Below are 17720 nucleotides of genomic sequence, written 5' to 3' on the forward strand. Positions count from 1 at the left end.
GAAGTAATGTAAACTCTAGCTTAATTTGATTTGGCATCCCTTCAGTTGAACATTTGTAAGTATCTTGTATTGTGGCCCATCTGGGTTGTCATAGAAACCAGAGACCTCCATCCTCCTCCTTGTTGTTAGAAATGGAATGCAAACAGGGCATCAAAGTGACATTTTTTTGTACAAGTGAGAACCCTGTGAAGAGCCAAACAGAAAGGTTTCTTACTGGTTTTATTCTCTTGTGGTCTGTTGTAACAGTTGTTATAATACACCCTGTTTTTTCTTGAATATCTGGCAACTGTGTAATAGAAAAAAAATGTGAGCATCATGAAAAAGCTGAGCTTGTGTGGTTAATCTTGTCCACAGCTTTTTCATTTCTGTCTTGATGTATTTGTCTTGGATTGGGCTGCTGACTAGTAGGGAGGTGCTGAGCATGTTATTGCAAATCAGTTGCTCTGCAAGTAGCTGAAAGAACCAATTATGTAGCACATATATGTGGCTTCATGTTTCTCTCCTCTCCTGTTTAAAGGACAAAACAGTCAATTCTGGCAAACGTCTTAAAAGGTTTCATTTGCCAAACTCGTAGAAATGCTGAGTGATCATTAAAAAGAATTTAACAGATACAACTGCAAAATCATACGCCATTTCCCTTCCCCCACGTATATTCCAGCTGTGCACTCAGCAGTTTTCAAGGAGCGTTAGTGAATGTTGGTATCTGGTCCCCAGGACAAAGAACCTTTGAAAGCACCGCTGGATACTAACCAACAGTGCTCATTGTAAATGAGGGTGAATTTCCAAAAACGGTTAAGAAATTATTTTCTAAATAGCAACTTGCTCATCGACTGAGAGACAGGCTCAGTCAGCCCAAAGGGGGCACAGGAACAGTTTGGTTTTGTGTGTGGGAGAAAAATCTTAGTACAGTCTGTTCATGCTGAGCATGCTGTTGCTGGCCTAAAAGCAGCTGCCTCTATAGCCACTGCTGCTTGTGCAGTTTCTCAAGCAATGTGGGTCACGGGGCAGACTTCTGGTCATCTTTAAACTGATTAAGGAAATGAGTTTCTGCCCCTGTACAAACGATGGAACCCCTAGTTCAGAGAGCTACTCGGTGCAAAAATCTGTACCGAAAGTGTTACAATTTGGAGCAAGGATTCCTGTTCCGCCATTGCTGGCGTTAACTGGAATAGGCAGACAAGAAACGTGTAGACAGAGTGATATAATTCTACATTATTTGTCTAGCTCATAATAAATAAATTCAAAAAGCAGAGCAGAAAAAGTCTACCGAATTATTATTTCTGTTTACGTGGTATGTGTTAAATGTTTCAACAGATTTTTGCAGACTAGGTTTTTGCCCTGCAGAGTTTACAGTCTAATTGTGCAACCTACCAGCAGGGAAAGAGAAGAGGAAAAACAATTAAGAGAGTATGTCTGCAAGGTGAAGTCAGGCATGTTTTATTGGTCAATTTTTTGCGTATGTATATATGAAGTATGAACTTTCTTTTCTCAAGGAGATAATTATTTCTTTCTAATACCTTGAAAAAATCTCAGAGAAAGTTTGCTCTGCACTGCTTACGTCATCTTGGTCATCCCTCTGGGCATAGGCACTGCATCAGTGAGAAGGGATTTTAAAAGGAACTTGTGTGACCAAAAGCATGCTCTTTTTTCCAAGTTAGTCTGATGAAATTTAGTGCTTTTTCCTGCAAACCTTGCCTGCCAGCGAAAAAAGATGCATTTTTGCTTGTCAAACTTCAGTACTTTTCAGTTGAGCTTTACGTTGTCTGTGAGTGTTCCTTGCTTGTGTGAACCTGTTTCTTGTTACTCCTCTCTGTGTTTCCTGATTTTTTTCAGGAGCTTGTTTTCTTTCCTGCTCAGGTTCATAGCAATCAGTGACAGCTATTTCTATGCAGACTGGCAAACATGTTTTGGATTAAATGTTTTCGATGTGAGTACTTTTATATGGTCCTTCAAACAATTACCATGAAAATCTTGCTCTACTTATAATGAATGCTGCCTATACAGTGCTAAATCCAAGTATCTCTTTATGCACATTTCAATCTTTACATTGTTTTTTGTATTTCTTTAACACGTATCACACATTGACATTTTTATTACCTTTGGTTAATATTTTTCTGAGACTTTGGCCATAGTGTTTCTCTCTTTAAAGAAATAGTTCTCAGCTACTTACATGTACTTGCGTGTATTTATTGATATACATGTGTTGGGTGTGTAATATATATCTTTTTAAAGACTCTTTCCTTTCCTTACATTCCACCCCAACTCGAGATGAAATACAGTTGGAGGGGATAGTTCTGTCAAAATGAGCAAATAAATCTGCCTTGTTTTCTTGAATATTCTCTGATTTATTTGTTAAAAAACAGAAAGAAACCCAGAGCATCCCCACATTTCAGCATCAGTTTGATTTATTTACAAGAAATACGAGGGGAAATCTTATTTCAACTTTTCCTTTCCTCTAATGGCCCACCTACCTCAGAGCCCATATAGCTTGTTCCATGCTGTTTAGGTGCCAGTTTTGCTTCTAATTTTGTAAAGGTTATCTAAGAGTGAGGGCTATGTGAGGGCTTATTTTTAGGGACTGGAATTTAAAAGGGGTACAAATTATGTGTATGAAATTTTAATTATACTCTGATTCCAAAGACAGTGCAGCTTTAAGGTAGTTCTCCAGATTAATAATAGAGCTGGAGGTCCCATTATGAGTAAAGTCACCAGACTGTAGGACAAAAAGCAAGATGGCTTGCTTTAACAGCCTGTGTTTTAGTTGCTAGGATTCTCTGATCTTTCAGCCTTTCTCAACAGCTCAACATGTGTTTCTTTCAAAAAAAAAAAAAAAAAAAATCCATCAGTGTGAAACCATGGGGAGAAGAAACTACTATTTTGTGATTTACAGCTCTTAGAGACCAATGTGATAGGTGTCTTTAGAGATACCCAAGAGAGACCAATTGATTGCTGATTTTAGAACTCTGGAAGCATTAGCGCAGAACACAAACGTATTCAAAGTTGAATTGTCCTACAAGAAATGATGAGTTAGGACCAATGAAGTAATATTTCTGAGTTTCACTCAGAAGGGTATTTCTGATATCTTTGAGTGCAGGTTTAGCTGGCCAAACTGGTTTGTGGGGTGAAACATGTTTATCCAGCAATATATTGTATGTTCAGTGCAATAAGCAGCAAGTCAAGCATGTGGTTCCAAAAAAGAATTGCACTTCATCATTTGGAAATGTTACAGTGGTTTTTGTCTAATCTGTATCCTAATAATTTGCCACTTAAATCTAATGCGGACCTGCAGAGGCAAAGAAAAAATGTTGATCTCTCCCTAAATACACACTCATTATATACATTTAGTATTGCGAAAGAGGAATTATAAAGAAGAATTATAAGAGATCTTTTTTTCTATTGATATTGTTTTACCTCTCTTTGTCAGAAAATTCTTTAGAGAAATGTAGAAATTCAGCAAAGGCTTCCTCAGGGTTCATTTTAAGTCATTATCATTGACAGTCTCTCTTTAAGAGTTTGAACAAAATAACTGTTAACAAAAAATACTCCAGTGCGCCCCCCCCATACACACAATTTTAGACAGTTGGACCAAGAGTCTTTTCCCCACCATTACACATGGGTTCCTGCCTGTGTCATTTGTGGTCTCAACAGTCCCTCAGTCTTCCAAGGATTTTTGGAAAAATAGAAGAAAAAAACTCAGTAGTTCTGAGTATAAGTCCTTCATCAGTATATTTGTGTATGTGTTAGGATAAAAGATCTGCTGCCCCCTTCATCCCCCCATCAAAGGAAAACCTTGAGAGACCTTCTTTAGTGACGTAACAACAAAAGTAAAGTACATGCATCTTTTTTTGACAGGTCTTCTGTAAAAAGAGAATAACAAGCCACTATAGAGCAAAATACTTCCTTCTGAAATATTTTCTAAAAGGTGTTGGGAAAAGAACAAATATTACTGAAAAGTTCTGAGGAAGCCACATTTCTCAGATGATGAGGAAAAAATGGTCCCATCAACAGCAGCATTGCATTCTTTAGAGTTGAAGACTCGGTCCACTTGTCAGGAAATAGTTTTCCAAATCGTATTTAACAGTGATGGCTTAGTGGGTAGGGAACTTGAAGCACCTCTCCAAAGCTTTATTTTAAAAATAGTTTCAATGGTCTGTTCTTACAGTCATGAATTTTGGAGCTTTGAGTAAGGATTCTAATACGTGCTCCAAAAAATATAAGAGAGCAACTTGTAGAGGTATTAAGTTCAGTTCATACGTACAGAAATTCAAAACTCTTCTTTTTGTCTTCCTTGAAAGTGCCACACTACCCTTCCTAAGAAATTCTAATCCCACCTCAAAAAAGATTTAATTGCATTATGGCATTGAATCACTGTGGATGCATTATTCAAAAATGAGATAGGGATGCTTTAGAAAATTTTATTCAATGTGCTAATTGTTTGTTTCAAATTTGTTAGGTTTGAGAGTGAGCATCATCTTTAGTAGAGAAATGATATCTGACAAAATTCCTTTTTCCCCTTAACTGATATCAAATGCCATCCTGACAACAACTGTAATTGCTAATCCAAGAAATTAATGTTACAAAGGTACTTGGGTTTGTAGTTTTGAACAAGCCTGTCTTAGGGAGGAGAACTGACTGTCCTTTGACTATTCAGCTTTCCTGAGGCAATCACAACAGCTTGACAGTTTTGGAATCATTGTGTTCAGTTACATCCATGAATTCTGAATTTACATCATATGTTATAGGCTTTGACTGCACAAGTTAAATTGTATTAAAGCCTGAATGGGCATTTAGATTAAATTTAAGAACATTTGTGGAAGGAGGTCCAAAATCTTTAAAAATGCCTTAGATGTAGAAAATGAGACTAACATTAAGGCCCTTTCGTAGACACTCTGGAAATCAAGTCTCTTCAGAATACCTTAGGTGGGTTCAGTAGCAGTGCTTACCTCCCTGCTATAGCAGAAAGGCCACCTCTGTTGTCTTTATACTGAAGGGAGGTCTTTGACAACATTCACCAGAAGGCCGAAATAGAAATCCTGTACTGAAATCAGGTTATGAACAAGGACAGTGCTGAATTCACAGCTTGTCTTATAACACAAACAGATCTTGTTTCAGACCGTTCGAAGTTACCAAGGCTTAGAACGCAACAGATCATTTCAAAATATAAGCTGAAGGTCGGGAAGCTTACCGTAGAAGAAAAGTAAGTTATATTTATTTATGGAGATGCATGCAGGTACCAGTATCACAATATATTAAACAATAGGAGAGGGATGGGAAAGGATAATGGAGGTAATAGCAAAGAGTATCGCCATCACTCAACTATATAGACCAGTTATGTATACAACTTTATGTTCTAAGTCATTTGAAACAGTTAACAAATTCCAATGGATAATATAAAATGTCATTTCAAAGTGCAGATTTTGTAGTGTTTCATTTATTTTTCAAATAATTCGGATTCTATTCCAGATTGTTTACAATCCCTTCTTCCAAATTTGTTTCCCTTTTATCTGTGTAAGCATGTGCCAACACTGTTGCTCAGTATACACAAATGCTAATCTACCTTCATGCACATGGAAAATAGCTTTCCTGGCACTGAGTTTAACATAAAAAAAATACATTAATAATCGAAGAAGTCTCTCTTTTTAGAAAAGCCTATCATTTTTGTGGTCATCATTGAGAAGGTTATAGATAAATATAATGCTGTTTGTTAACCAGTGTAGTCTTCAAAAATACAACAAACAACCCCAGATACTGAAAGTGCATAAAAAAAGATTTAAATTTCAAAAGTAATTTTCCTTCTCTGTACTCTGGTTGCATACACTAACATGATCTAATTATAATGTAATGACAACTTCTTTTACATTGCCCTGCATGCTTTAATGCTCTAAATGCATTTCTCTTGGCAGGTCTCTGCAGTGAGGGGAAAGCATGGTAAATACTCAGTTCCCTGTAGTGGATAATTCCATAGTTTTGCATTTGGCATGCAAATGCTAGATCAGGTACCTGTGTAGTTCAAGGAGTATAGTTGTGGGGAAAGTGGGTAGGGTGAGGCTGGTGTCTGTCTGTATAATTTAGCCGAATATGTCTGCTGTCATCCAAGCTTCTGCTTGAGTCTGCAGTGTGCAAGAAGAGTTCCTTTTGTTACGTGTGCTGGTCTTGCAGACTCTGTTGAGCCTTATCAAACACAGCCAGTTGGTGCTGCTGGTATGAAAGCACAGGGGAGCTCTCATGTGGAAGGTTAATGGAGTGTAATTATAAAGAAAAATGAACTGCTCAGCCTCTCTATCTCACTCTACCTGCACTGAGAGTGACAAGTGCTCTGATCTTTTATAAACCCTAGAGCAGAGGTTTAACAGTCTAAAATTATGACAGTATAACTGTCAAACAAGCAGGCATACTGTGAAAAAGGAGTATGAACTTATGGATAGGAATGTTTACATTCCCTTAGGTGGTCTCTGTTAGTACTTTTTTTTTCTGGATGGATATTGTCCATGTTGATACAACGTTTTCAAATGCCTTTTCCTGTGAGCTGTCCATCAAAGCCAGAAAGATCTTTGTGTTCCATGTGTGGCTCCTTCCTTTCTGCATTTCACTTAACTCTCGCCTTGCTGGATGAAATGATGGCTTCTTCCTAAAGTAGTTTGGTCCCAAGGGGATTAAGCTGTTTCATAGAAAAGAGTTTTTGCAGATGCAAGAAAAACTACTGGGGTCTACATTCCAGGAACTAACTGAAATTTGAGGTTAGATACTAATACCTGGTCCTGTTAATTAAGTTAGTTACTATGTGTAGATCTGTTTAAGTCTATCATGTTCATAAGACATTTTTTACCTTGCATCTAGCACACAGATTTTTTTTTCTTAAAAAAAAAAAAAGCACTAATAAACTTCAGCTGTGAAACTGCATCTAGGAAGTAGAGGGAAGATACTGCACATGTCAAAACCAAAAGGGACAATGAGATTATCCAGGGTAACCTCCTGTATATCAGAGGCCATTATATTCTACCTGGATACTTCTGTGTGGAGTCCTCTGACCTCAGCAAGACTAGGACAGTTTGGTCATCAGGAGGCTAAATTTTTGTGTTCCGCAGCCAGAAAACAGGTGATAGATTGTGCTGCCAGTTATTTTGAAGACCCTTGCGATGTCAGCAGGTTGATTAAGGGAAATCTGCCCAGCTAATCCTAGCAGGCAATTTATGTCCTGCATTGCAGAGAAGGGGGAAAAGAAACAGCCTCCCGGTCAGTCTGATCTGGGTAAAATTCTTTCCCCAGTCCGAGTCTGGAATCAGTAAGAATCTGAATATATAAACAAGGCATACAGTAAAATGCAAAAAAGGAAGAAGTTAAATTCTGTAACACCAAATACTGGTCTACTTTGCTTAGTGTCCTCTCTACAGCTGTGGCCAATTTCTTGTGCTTTAGGGGAAGGTGAAAAACCAACAACCCAGAGTATATCTGGCCATCTCTGGCCTTGTTAATATTCTGAAGAATAGGGTTGTCTTTATGCAGGGTTTCAAAACATTAGAGAAGCGTGCTGAGAATGATTCTGGCATTTGCAGTGTCCCTATCGCCCGTGAAGGAAGGGAATGAACAGAGGCTTCCCAGCTTCCAAGGCCCTCTCCCCATCATGTGTACTGTAGAATCTCCTCCAAAAGTTAGATTAAGCTTTTCTGTCAGAAAGCTATATAACCTTGTCCTAAGGACTTTAAACCATGGTCAGCCATTACCTCTCACATTAGGCTGCTCCAGCATTTGGTCATCATTGCATCTTATTTCAAGGTTGAATTTGTTTACCTTCAACTTTCAGCTGAGGAATCATCATTTTACATTTCTCAGAGAAACTAAAAACTGTCCCATCATCTTTTCTCTGTATAAATATCTATACTCAGTGACAAGTCACTTCTCAACCTTCTTTATGATAAACTGGATATGCCTAGCCCCGGAAAGCCTCACGTTACACCGTATTGCTTATTGGGTCCTTGATTATGTTTGCAGTTCTCCTTTGAACTGCCTCCAGTAGCTCTTCATCCTTCTTAAAAATGGTAGCTTTTCATTCTTTTGGCATAACATGTATTCTTGGGCATTTTTAAGAGAGGTAGGATAAGTTCACCAGACCTTTAGTTTTTGAGTACTTTCATCTTTTCTGTATAAAATGTCGCCTGACTTAGTGAGCTATATTGATATAAATAAACATAGGAACAAAGTGTCCCCTCCCCTTTCCTTTTAAATTGGAAGGCTAAGCAAGAACCATTGCTTTATTTTCACAGAATCACTATTGACGGATCTGCAATCCTTGATATAATGGAAGGACAGCAATTTGGGTCTTTAGTACTGATTTAATTTCATGTCTGTTCTGTGAAGCAGGCATGTTTCTTTGTCTGATCATGCTTGCTTAACTAAAGAGAATGAAACAGTAATTATGTTTAGCTGGACAGAATATGTGTATTCAATAAACTGTTTAAATGTCTGAAAAAAAAGCCCCTTTGAGATGAAACTATGACTTTTTGCTGTGATACCTCATTCTTCCTATGTGGTAGAGCTGTGTGATTCAGCAATGAATTGCTGTGTGATGTTGTTAATGATGTGTTTTAATCGAACCAGCACTAAACAGTACTTGGTTGTCAGTATAGACAGGGATAAAATCTGTCCGCTGCTGTTTAAGCAACTATGATTAATTCCCAGGGAGATTCTCACTTTCCGTCTTATCTCTGGAGAAGGATTCAGTAGGACAATGCTAAGGTGATCTTAGTGACAGGTTGATTATGCTGTATGTAAAATGAAATAAATAACATTTCTTCTTTATGTTTTAAATTGTTCTCATTCAGTTTCACTGAGCATCTTCTGGATTTTCTGTTACTGGAGAGGATAAATTCCTCTGCATATACTTCATGCTGTTTATTATTCTGTATTTCTGTATTGTGCCCCTTTAATTATTCCTTAATATCTCTAGGCTCTGCAGTTAGTTTTTGTTGTCTATAAAGAAATTGTGGAAATGAAATATTAGATGCTATTGTCAACATCAGGGTAGTTCAACAGGTTGTTGTATGATATATTAAGAACATTCAGGTCTTTCTGTTCAAAAAAAGAACAATTTTACGTTCTCTGGTAGAATAAAACTAGTCATCTTGCATGATAGTTATGATCACGCATGAAGTGCAAAAACATGAACTGTGTGTGTTTCCTTTCACAAGGAGGAGAGGAGGTGTGATGGGGTCGTGGGCATAGCTGCAGTATGCACAAGAATACCGCTGCAAATGAAACTGATTCATTTGTTGTTCAAGGACTGTCTCACTGTGCAATAGTACATTGTAAAATTATTTGATTACTATTCTTTCCACTTGGGTTATTCAAAAATGTTAGGCATTTCCAGATTGGAAAGTAGATTGTTTCATTAAGGTTGGTCATTTGTAAAACAAGAAATAAGTTCACTAATTTAAATTGCTCTACTGTGCTTGCTTAATTCAGACAAATGCAGTTTTAAAGGGTTTTACTTGACACTCACATAATGAGGTAAATCAGAGGTAAGAGAAGAGAAGAAGCGGTACTTCCCTGGTAGAGTTTAGCTTAGACAAGTGGCTACTATGCATAGATATGAGTGACTTTCCCCATGGGGGTTATTCCTGTGTTCTCCTGCATAAGAATATTAATCCACAGTAATTCATGTGCTGAGATTTTTTTATGCCAAGCTTCAGTCCATGACACATTTTACAAGACTGCATTATACACTTCTGAAAAACTAGGTTTAGTCAGAGATCATAGAAAACAATCTTTATGTAGAAGTGCAAAAACAACCCTGGTTCCATTTCTGCACAATCTAGGTGGCTTTTTTTTCTAAACAGACTTTTTTTTCCCTGAAGTAGATAAATGAGGGGGGAACAATACAGAGATGGGCAAGATAAAATTAAGTACCTTTTCCATTCTAGTCAGCAGTTAATTTTTTCATTTCTCTAGTCGTTTTATGTGGAGGTGATCCCCACATCCTTTTACCAGTCTGTATTAGTGCTCAAAAGTATTTCTTATAAGCAGAAAAACCTAAAACAGAACAAAAAAACTTGTCAAATTAAAAGAAAGAAGTTTAATTTCATTCCTTTCATTCCATTCCTCCCTAATTACATTCCAAGTACTTCACTTAATTATTTTTCCCATTCTGTTTTGCCTGTTGTCATATACCTAATTCTCCATTCATTAATTGCTCTATTGTTTAATTATTATAGTTATTCTTGTATGTTTCTTCCAGTTAATATAAGTGTTGCAGTAAGAAGATAGAGGTATTATATTTATTTAGTATATAAACTGAAAGGAAAATGTTGTATGTGCCCTGCTCCTGCAGGTTCAGCCTCTGTTCTTTACTTTGTGCAACAGTAAAGGTTCTAAAATGAGAACAAGTGATGTATAAGGCATTTCACATTACAGCATTCCCTTCCAAAAATTAATTGGTCTTGTGGTGCTGCAAATGGTAAAAGAAACAATGCTGAAAATAAAGCAATCAAGAAGACACATAAAGCAGAATGCTGCAGCAGCTATTTTCAGGCATTTTCATTTATAACTCTAGCGGTATTTTTAAGTAAAAGTTTTAAAAAATTGATAAGCATTCTCCCCCATTACGAATGAAGGAATGAACATTATTTTCAGAATTTAACTAACATTGATTTTCTAAATAATTTCTAACAACTTTGAGAAATGTTTCTCTTTTCTAAAGGAAAAATCTCACATTCTGTCCCAAAGTAGGTATATTAATGCATGAACTGTATATTTATTCCAAAATTACACCTGTAGAATTTATTATAAATAGTTTAAAATAAGAATGATGTGTAGTAGGTTTACTATCATTTTTAATGATAAAAATATTTTTCACATCATGTCTATATTAGATAACAATATTTATCTGACAAAATGTCAAAGTAGATTTTAACAGAATGAAGATTTACTTAAATTCCATTTTATAAAAGGTACCCTATGCCATATACAGTAATTGTATTAAAGATATTAAGACTGCAAAAGCAGGCTCATAAGTTTAGGGTATACCAAAATTAACTCCACTACCTTGGTATATCTGTAGTGCTCATCTGTGTCTTAAGTATATCGCTCGGTTTAGCACGTAGGGCCTTCATGGCAGAGGTAACGAAAGAATTGAGCTCCCCAGCATACTTTCCAATCCCTTTTAGACATAGAGAAGAAAGTCCTTGCATCTTTGTACAGCTTTTAGCCATGTTTTCTATGGACTGAATAGAGCACGTGTTCTTCAGGGCAATGACTGTAGTGTTGGCATTGCAACCATTGACTGGGTACAGGTAAGATATTCTTGTGTTTAACAAAAAACTTGAAAAAAGTTAGGAATTAGGTTATTAAATTATAAAAAGAAATAGTGTACGTTGCAGTAATGATGCCTAGTAATGCATTCTATATCATGTGAGTGGGGTGTTACAGTCCCACCGATTCCAGTGGGCCTGAAATTATACATAGCATCGACCCCCCCGAAAGAGTCTTTTTCAAATAAAATGTATGAATGTCAGTTTGACTAGCTTTAAGAAGCAGGAAATTGTACCACACTTTTGGGGGGGAATAAAGTTCTAATTTAGTTGGTTTAGATTTTTTGTTGATAAAATATTTTGATAAGAGGAGTCAAACATAGCCAGAGGTTTAGGATTCCATAAAAATACAGGGTAACCACAGAATAACTGAAAATATTTCTGTCGTCCTTTGATCAATTCGTCAATGGAATTGAATTCAAGGGCTTTTGTACAGCAGTATTTGTTCTCACTGGTGTAGTTCTCACTGCATCACAGTTTTCTATAGTTTAATTTCACTTTTTTAAATTTTTGACACTATTTTAAACCAGTAGATAAGTGTACAGTTACACTCCTTGCTTGTAATCTTTCCACTCCCAAATTACAGTTTTGGTGCATGCACTTTGTAGTTTAAAGAGTAACTGTGTCAGGGTTCAGAAATCTTTTAGCTTCTTTCTATAGTGTAAGTTTTAGTATCTTTCTTTTTTGTTCAAAGGCAAGGGTATTTATTTCTCATTGGGTAGCAGGGGATGGGGGTTGGCGAGGGGAGGGAGCTAAGAAAAGAAGATAGCAGATCTGTAAAATCCCTTCCTTTCTTCCCACCCCCAATTTGGAGCTTCTTTGATATCATTATTTGCTCTTAACATTTCATTCTCAGCATTTGGCAACTTTTAAAACATTCCTAGTTCATTGTAGAGCACGAATACTAGAGTATATATAATACTCTATATATACTCTATATATACTAATTTATCAGCGGCAGCTTTGTTTTTAGGATATAAAAGGTATGCGTTGCCAGGCCATTTAGTATTTTACTTTTCTCTCTCCTTTTTAGGAGATGTTTAAATTTTAATCTTTTTAAAGGTTTTTAAAGTTTAAGAATAGAGCCTCCTTTAGATAAGTATGTATTTTTAAATGTGTTTCTTGGGTTAAAAAGAAAATGCATCACCAGATATAATGAGGGATGAGTATTAAGAAATTTACTAGACTCAGATAACTACTTTTTTATTGATTGATTAATTAAAATTGAAATAATTTTAAGATAATAATGTTATAATTAAACCTTACTAAGATTTAGGTTTGCTCTAAGGACTTTCCTTATCTTATAGTAACGTTTCCATGAAATTTTTTGAAACGAGCGCAGGGAAGACACCTTTTCTTGTATCACTGAGGCACAAATATATGGCCAATGAGACCTGGAGGCAGATTTTCTGCTCGATCGAACCAAAAAAATCTTCCAATGCTGTGATTGGATCTGGCCTGTGGCATAAACGAGAAAGTGGTATCACTGAATGTCACAATATTGATTACAATTACAAGCTTTAAGAAATAGTCATGTTTGATGTCTAGGGCTCTGTGAACTGTTTGGTGTGAACAGCTCTTGATGAGACCTAGTGATGAAGATGTCAAGAGAGTAAGAAATTATTTGGTCTGAAATTATGTAGTATACTTACGGGCAGTGTTTGACAAATGTATTTTGAAGTAGTCTGATACTAACCATTGCAGAGTACTGGCAATTATTCTTTGGGCAGAAGAAAGGGAAAGGGAAGGGAAAAGGGAAAGAAGGATGTCATTATTAATTTCTTTCGCCTTGTGGATGTAAAGAGCTGATTAGCATTGGGCTTTGAGGAAAATTCAGTAAACTTGAGGTGAAAGGCAAATGTTTTTCATACATTTCTAGTGTTGCAGGAAAAAGAACTGTATTAGGAATATGGAAGTTTTTTAAAGCCTTCGTTTCTGACTGATGCAAAAAACTGTCATATTGTGTTTAAGATACTCTTTCCATGATTGAGTTAATCTCAATTTAAAATTTTGAAAATGTCAGTAAGAATTTAGTAATTAAATAGGAATGAGGAAGAAAAATGGCAATGATTAAGTTTAGAGAATTAAGACTATTTCTTAAGAAGTATGTAGTACTTTTAGATACCTTAATCTCACTGGTTTTAACAGGCATGTAGCTAGAACCTTATACCAGCCTTTGCAAATTGCAGGGATACAGATTGTACATACCGCAGCGCAAACTGCATTCAAAATCGAGAACAGTTGAATAGTGCACAAGAACAGTTTTTAAACACAGTTTTAATGAAGTATGAAGTCTTACAGCAGACAAGAGCTTCTGCCATGCTGCCCTATGAGAAGAGAGTCGGCTAGCATTTCTGAAAGCAGACCTGTGCGGCGGGTGTTGCGCGAGGGCAGGACGGCGGGGTCGGCAGGGCTCCGGGGGCACCGTGCGGCTTGAGCTTTGCAGCTTGCTTTGAGATTCTGGGGAGGATGATGCAACACTGCTGAAAATTGGTATAGATCTGATCACAGTTCCTGTGTACGCATGACCTGAGAGCCTCGTCTGGTTTTGATAGTGAGGCGAAGTAATTTTGGAATATGCTGTTCACAGTGTCTCTTGATATTGAATAGCAAACAGATAATCCCAGCAATCTTTCAGATAGTGAAGTAATTTTTGTCGTTTCAGCAGTGTGGTATTTTTATTGACAGATGTTAGAAGAAACTTAATAAACTGCATAAGCAATTGGCGTGCTCTGCAAACTTCAGATTTGCTGCTCTGAATCTTAAAAGCCTTCGACGTTTCTTCCAGTTTAATATCTGCATAATGGATGTGGATGGCAGGATCTGCGGCTGCCAGGCAGCCCTCGGCAGCCTCTCACCGACTAGCCCGGCCTGCCAGAGCAACAGCGTTTTTCCACTCGCATTATGCATCTTGTGCCAAATGTGCTGAGGCTCAGGTTTTGTGCGCGGCGCTGGGAAAGTTGTGCAGCGCCTCAGGCCGGCTCCCCCCAGCGCTGCGGGCAGCCGGCAGGGCGCGAGGGCGCTGCGCCTCACCGCGCTCCCGCTCCCGTCCGCATTGGCTCGCGCCYTGCGAGAGCAGTGGGGCACAGCACTCCTCCGGCCTGGCTCTCCCTCTCCCTTCTTCTTTCTTTTTTTTTTTTTTTTTTAATCCTTTYTCTAATGTTCCCTCCCATTGTAAAGAACAAGATGGAAATGAATTCTTGGGCTGTTGCTGCTGCTTTCCTCCAGTTAGGGAGTTAGCAGAAGAGCACCATTATCACTGCGTTTCATACAGGCAGCTGTGGAAGAACAAAAACTCCCTTCCTGTTCATGCCGGGTACAGTAATTCGTTAGTCTCCCGTGCAGTTTATGTGCAGTCCATTTTTTGGCAGGTAATTCATGGTCATGTTGCATTCTTTCCTCTCCGACTCTGCTCGGTTTTCCTCTCCTCTCCCTCGGGTTTCTCTCTGGAAGTGTTTTTCGGCTCTTGTCTCTGCTTGCTGACATGGCACTTTAGTTTGCTTGTTAACATGGTTGATCTTTTCAGAAAGCTATTTTAAATGACTGTTCAGTTATTACATGTATGAGTGAGCTGATAGACACAGACCATTTAAAACTCTATGTAAAGTTTCTGAATTAGAAAAAAGCTTTCTATACTCTTATTTTTTGCTCCTTGTTCTAAGAGGAGCAAAGGAGAGGAGTTAATTCACACTTCTGTCTGTTATAAACTCTCTGACTTTTCAGTGATGTTGAACCTATGTTTCTGTTGTCTTCAGAGCCTAGTATACATCCCCAGCAAGGATTGTCAACTGACCCTCATCAAAATACCTAAGGGCATTTTTTAGATGCCTGGTAGTCTTTGCTGTATATACCTTATAGCTGCTGAAATCAGTCTTTTGCAAAAAGATCAGTAACATGGGGTCACAAATTTCAGCCCTGTGAAACCAGGAGTTTTTTCTCTGGTTGCTTGTGTGTTTTCTTTTGCTTTTTAAAGTTGCAATTCTGAAATCTGCCAATTTGGGGTCCTGCACCTTGTGTTACCTTCCTCTGGAGTAGAGATACACTGTTAGTGCGTTAGGCATAGCAGTTTTAACCTATCATAAGCAAGATGTTCAGAGTCAAAACTGTAAAGTATGTCAGCAAGAACGACATAGAGAACAGATATTTAGTTAGCTCAGAATTTCATAATACTGTGTGAAAGAAATTTGAGGGAAAAGATTGTTTTAGTTGTTTTGAAATAACTGGATGTTTCTTCTTCATTCTGGTTCTCTGTTTTGTACTGTGTCTTAATAAAAATGCTTCACAACAAATATCGAAACGTTCTGTTCTGTCAGAATGTTTTTTTTTCTTTTTCTTTCTGTATAAGCAGAACTACTTTAAACAGCCTGTTCTGTCAAAACATCATTCTGCTAGAGTTTTTCCAACCATTTCTATTTCCAATAGAGCTTTTCCAATTAAGCCCCTATCATTTCTGTTGGCTTCGTTGTTCTCCTCCGAAGCTAATCATGCAGTGTAACTGTGCTGAAGTGGACACGTGCTCTTGAGAGAGAGACCTTAAGTATCCATCTGAAGCTTTTTAAGGCTGTCATAATTTGGTGGTGGTTGGAGTGTAGGAGAGAATGCCTGTTTTCTCTCATGCCCACAAAAGGTGGCAAAGTCTTGTGGTGTTTGCACCCTTGTCTGCACTGAAGTGTAATATGGACATAAATTAAGTTGTGACCCCTTAGTATCCATGTAGCAGCATGATATCTTATCCCGTAGGTCACCTGGTCTTCTCTTTGATTTGTTATCTCCTAAGGATACAGAATGAAGAAACATCTATTTAAAATCATTTCAAACTTCTATGAAATCTGTAATGTAGTAGGAAGCCTTTAAGCTGAGTGAAATAAAGCAAGTCATTTTGCCTCCCAAGTAGGTAGCCCTACCTGGTTTTCTTTCAGATAATAGTAATATTGAACGGAAAATGACCACGCATCTATCCCAGTTTCAGCCCCAGCTCTATTTTTTAGCAGTTCCAATCCCTGTAATTTTTCACCACTGTTCCCCTTCCTGTTCTTCCCCCCTTTGCACTCAGATTGTTTCTCTCTCTGCTTAGTTCCTATGCCTGGTAACACAGTGGTCACCTCATTGCCTTGGAGTCAGCTTGTGGCTTCAAATTAAAGTCCTTTTTCATCACTATGTAGGAATGGTACATGTTTGAAGGAGACAGAAACTTCAGAATATGTAACTGCTAAATTCAAACAGGTCTCAAATATATATGTTAATGAGATCTTGCAGTGGTTTGTTTGTAGACTAAATTTGGACAGGTTTCTGCAAGGACAGCAGGGTCACCCTGCTGGACAACAGCACTAGTCTTCTGTGGCTTATGTTGACACTGTCCGTCAGATAACACTAATTTTCAAATTCTGAAAATGAGAAATTCTACTAAACTTCTGAGTAGTTCTTTATTTACTTTAAACTATTTAGGTATTATTCTCTTCTCTGGTATATGCAGCTAAATAACTGTAATCATTTCTGTTGATGTTTTTGTTTATCTGGTAGAAAAGAGTGGTGGAACAGCTTCGGAAGAATTTGATAGTGAAGCAGGAACAACCAGACAGTAAATTTCAAATACAGCCATTGGCACAGTCAGAAAACAAATTACAGACACCACAGCCGCAACCACTGCAACAGCTACAGCAACATCACCATCAACAGCAACAGCAGTCTACTGCACCCTCTCCAAACGTGATTGGATCACAGGTGAATATTTCGAGAATGTCTCTATTCTCTGCAACAATTTTTTTCTTGCTGAAGGTAAAGTTTGCTGCAAAGATCAAAGAAGAAAGGTGCAGAGAGCAAGGTACAAACTTTCACTTAAGCCCATTAGTGTGTACCAAGGTGAATTTCTGTCTATGCATATGCACATATGGGTCTTGTGGGGGGGTTTTTTGGCAGTAACCTCCAATATGAGTCAAAAAAAGTATTTAGTGTTTAGAAGTTGAATCAGAACCTCCCAGAAAAGGAGGGTGGAAGTATCACCTTTCTTAGAAATAAATAAAAGTTTAGCAAATTAACCTATCTTTTCTACAGGTACAAGAATGATTGCCTGTCTGTACCCAATAGGTCTCAAGAATCAGTGAAGACTTTACATGCACTGTATGAGGTGTATGATTAAAATCATTTATTTATGAAAGACTAACAGAGTGCCCACTGTATCTGTGAACAAAAATGTAAGAAAACAGTTCTGTCTTCTTTCTGCTTGGTTCTTTTTAAACAGATGTAACTCATGTCAAATGATACTTATTGGAGCCTGCAAGGATTACAACAGTAATTACAAGGTCTGAATTTAAGAAAGCAGTGTATTTATCAGGAAAGTACACTATTTTTCAGTACAATATAGGATTATAAACATCATCCCAGAATTTGCTATAGAAAGTGGTAGGCTTTTACTTAGAG

The 17720-nt window shown here is 37.5% G+C and overlaps 1 protein-coding gene across 9 annotated transcripts in view; it reads left to right on the plus strand.

The window, feature by feature from the left end:
* Positions 1–17720, plus strand: part of PHF21A (PHD finger protein 21A) — a 137333-nt gene that overhangs the window by 92713 nt on the left and 26900 nt on the right. For 8 of the 9 annotated variants that reach the window (XM_026065785.1, XM_026065787.1, XM_026065786.1 and 5 more), the window contains one exon: positions 16824–17024. In XM_026065785.1, coding sequence (XP_025921570.1) covers positions 16824–17024 — 201 coding nt within the window. Of the gene's footprint in view, positions 1–16823; positions 17025–17354; positions 17495–17720 lie in introns of those variants that run through there. The other variant, XM_026065792.1, reaches the window with a different exon arrangement.

This window comes from Apteryx rowi, unplaced genomic scaffold (genome assembly GCF_003343035.1).
Source record: "Apteryx rowi isolate R43461 unplaced genomic scaffold, aptRow1 scaffold_232, whole genome shotgun sequence".
In the NCBI taxonomy this organism is placed as follows: Eukaryota; Metazoa; Chordata; class Aves; order Apterygiformes; family Apterygidae; genus Apteryx; species Apteryx rowi.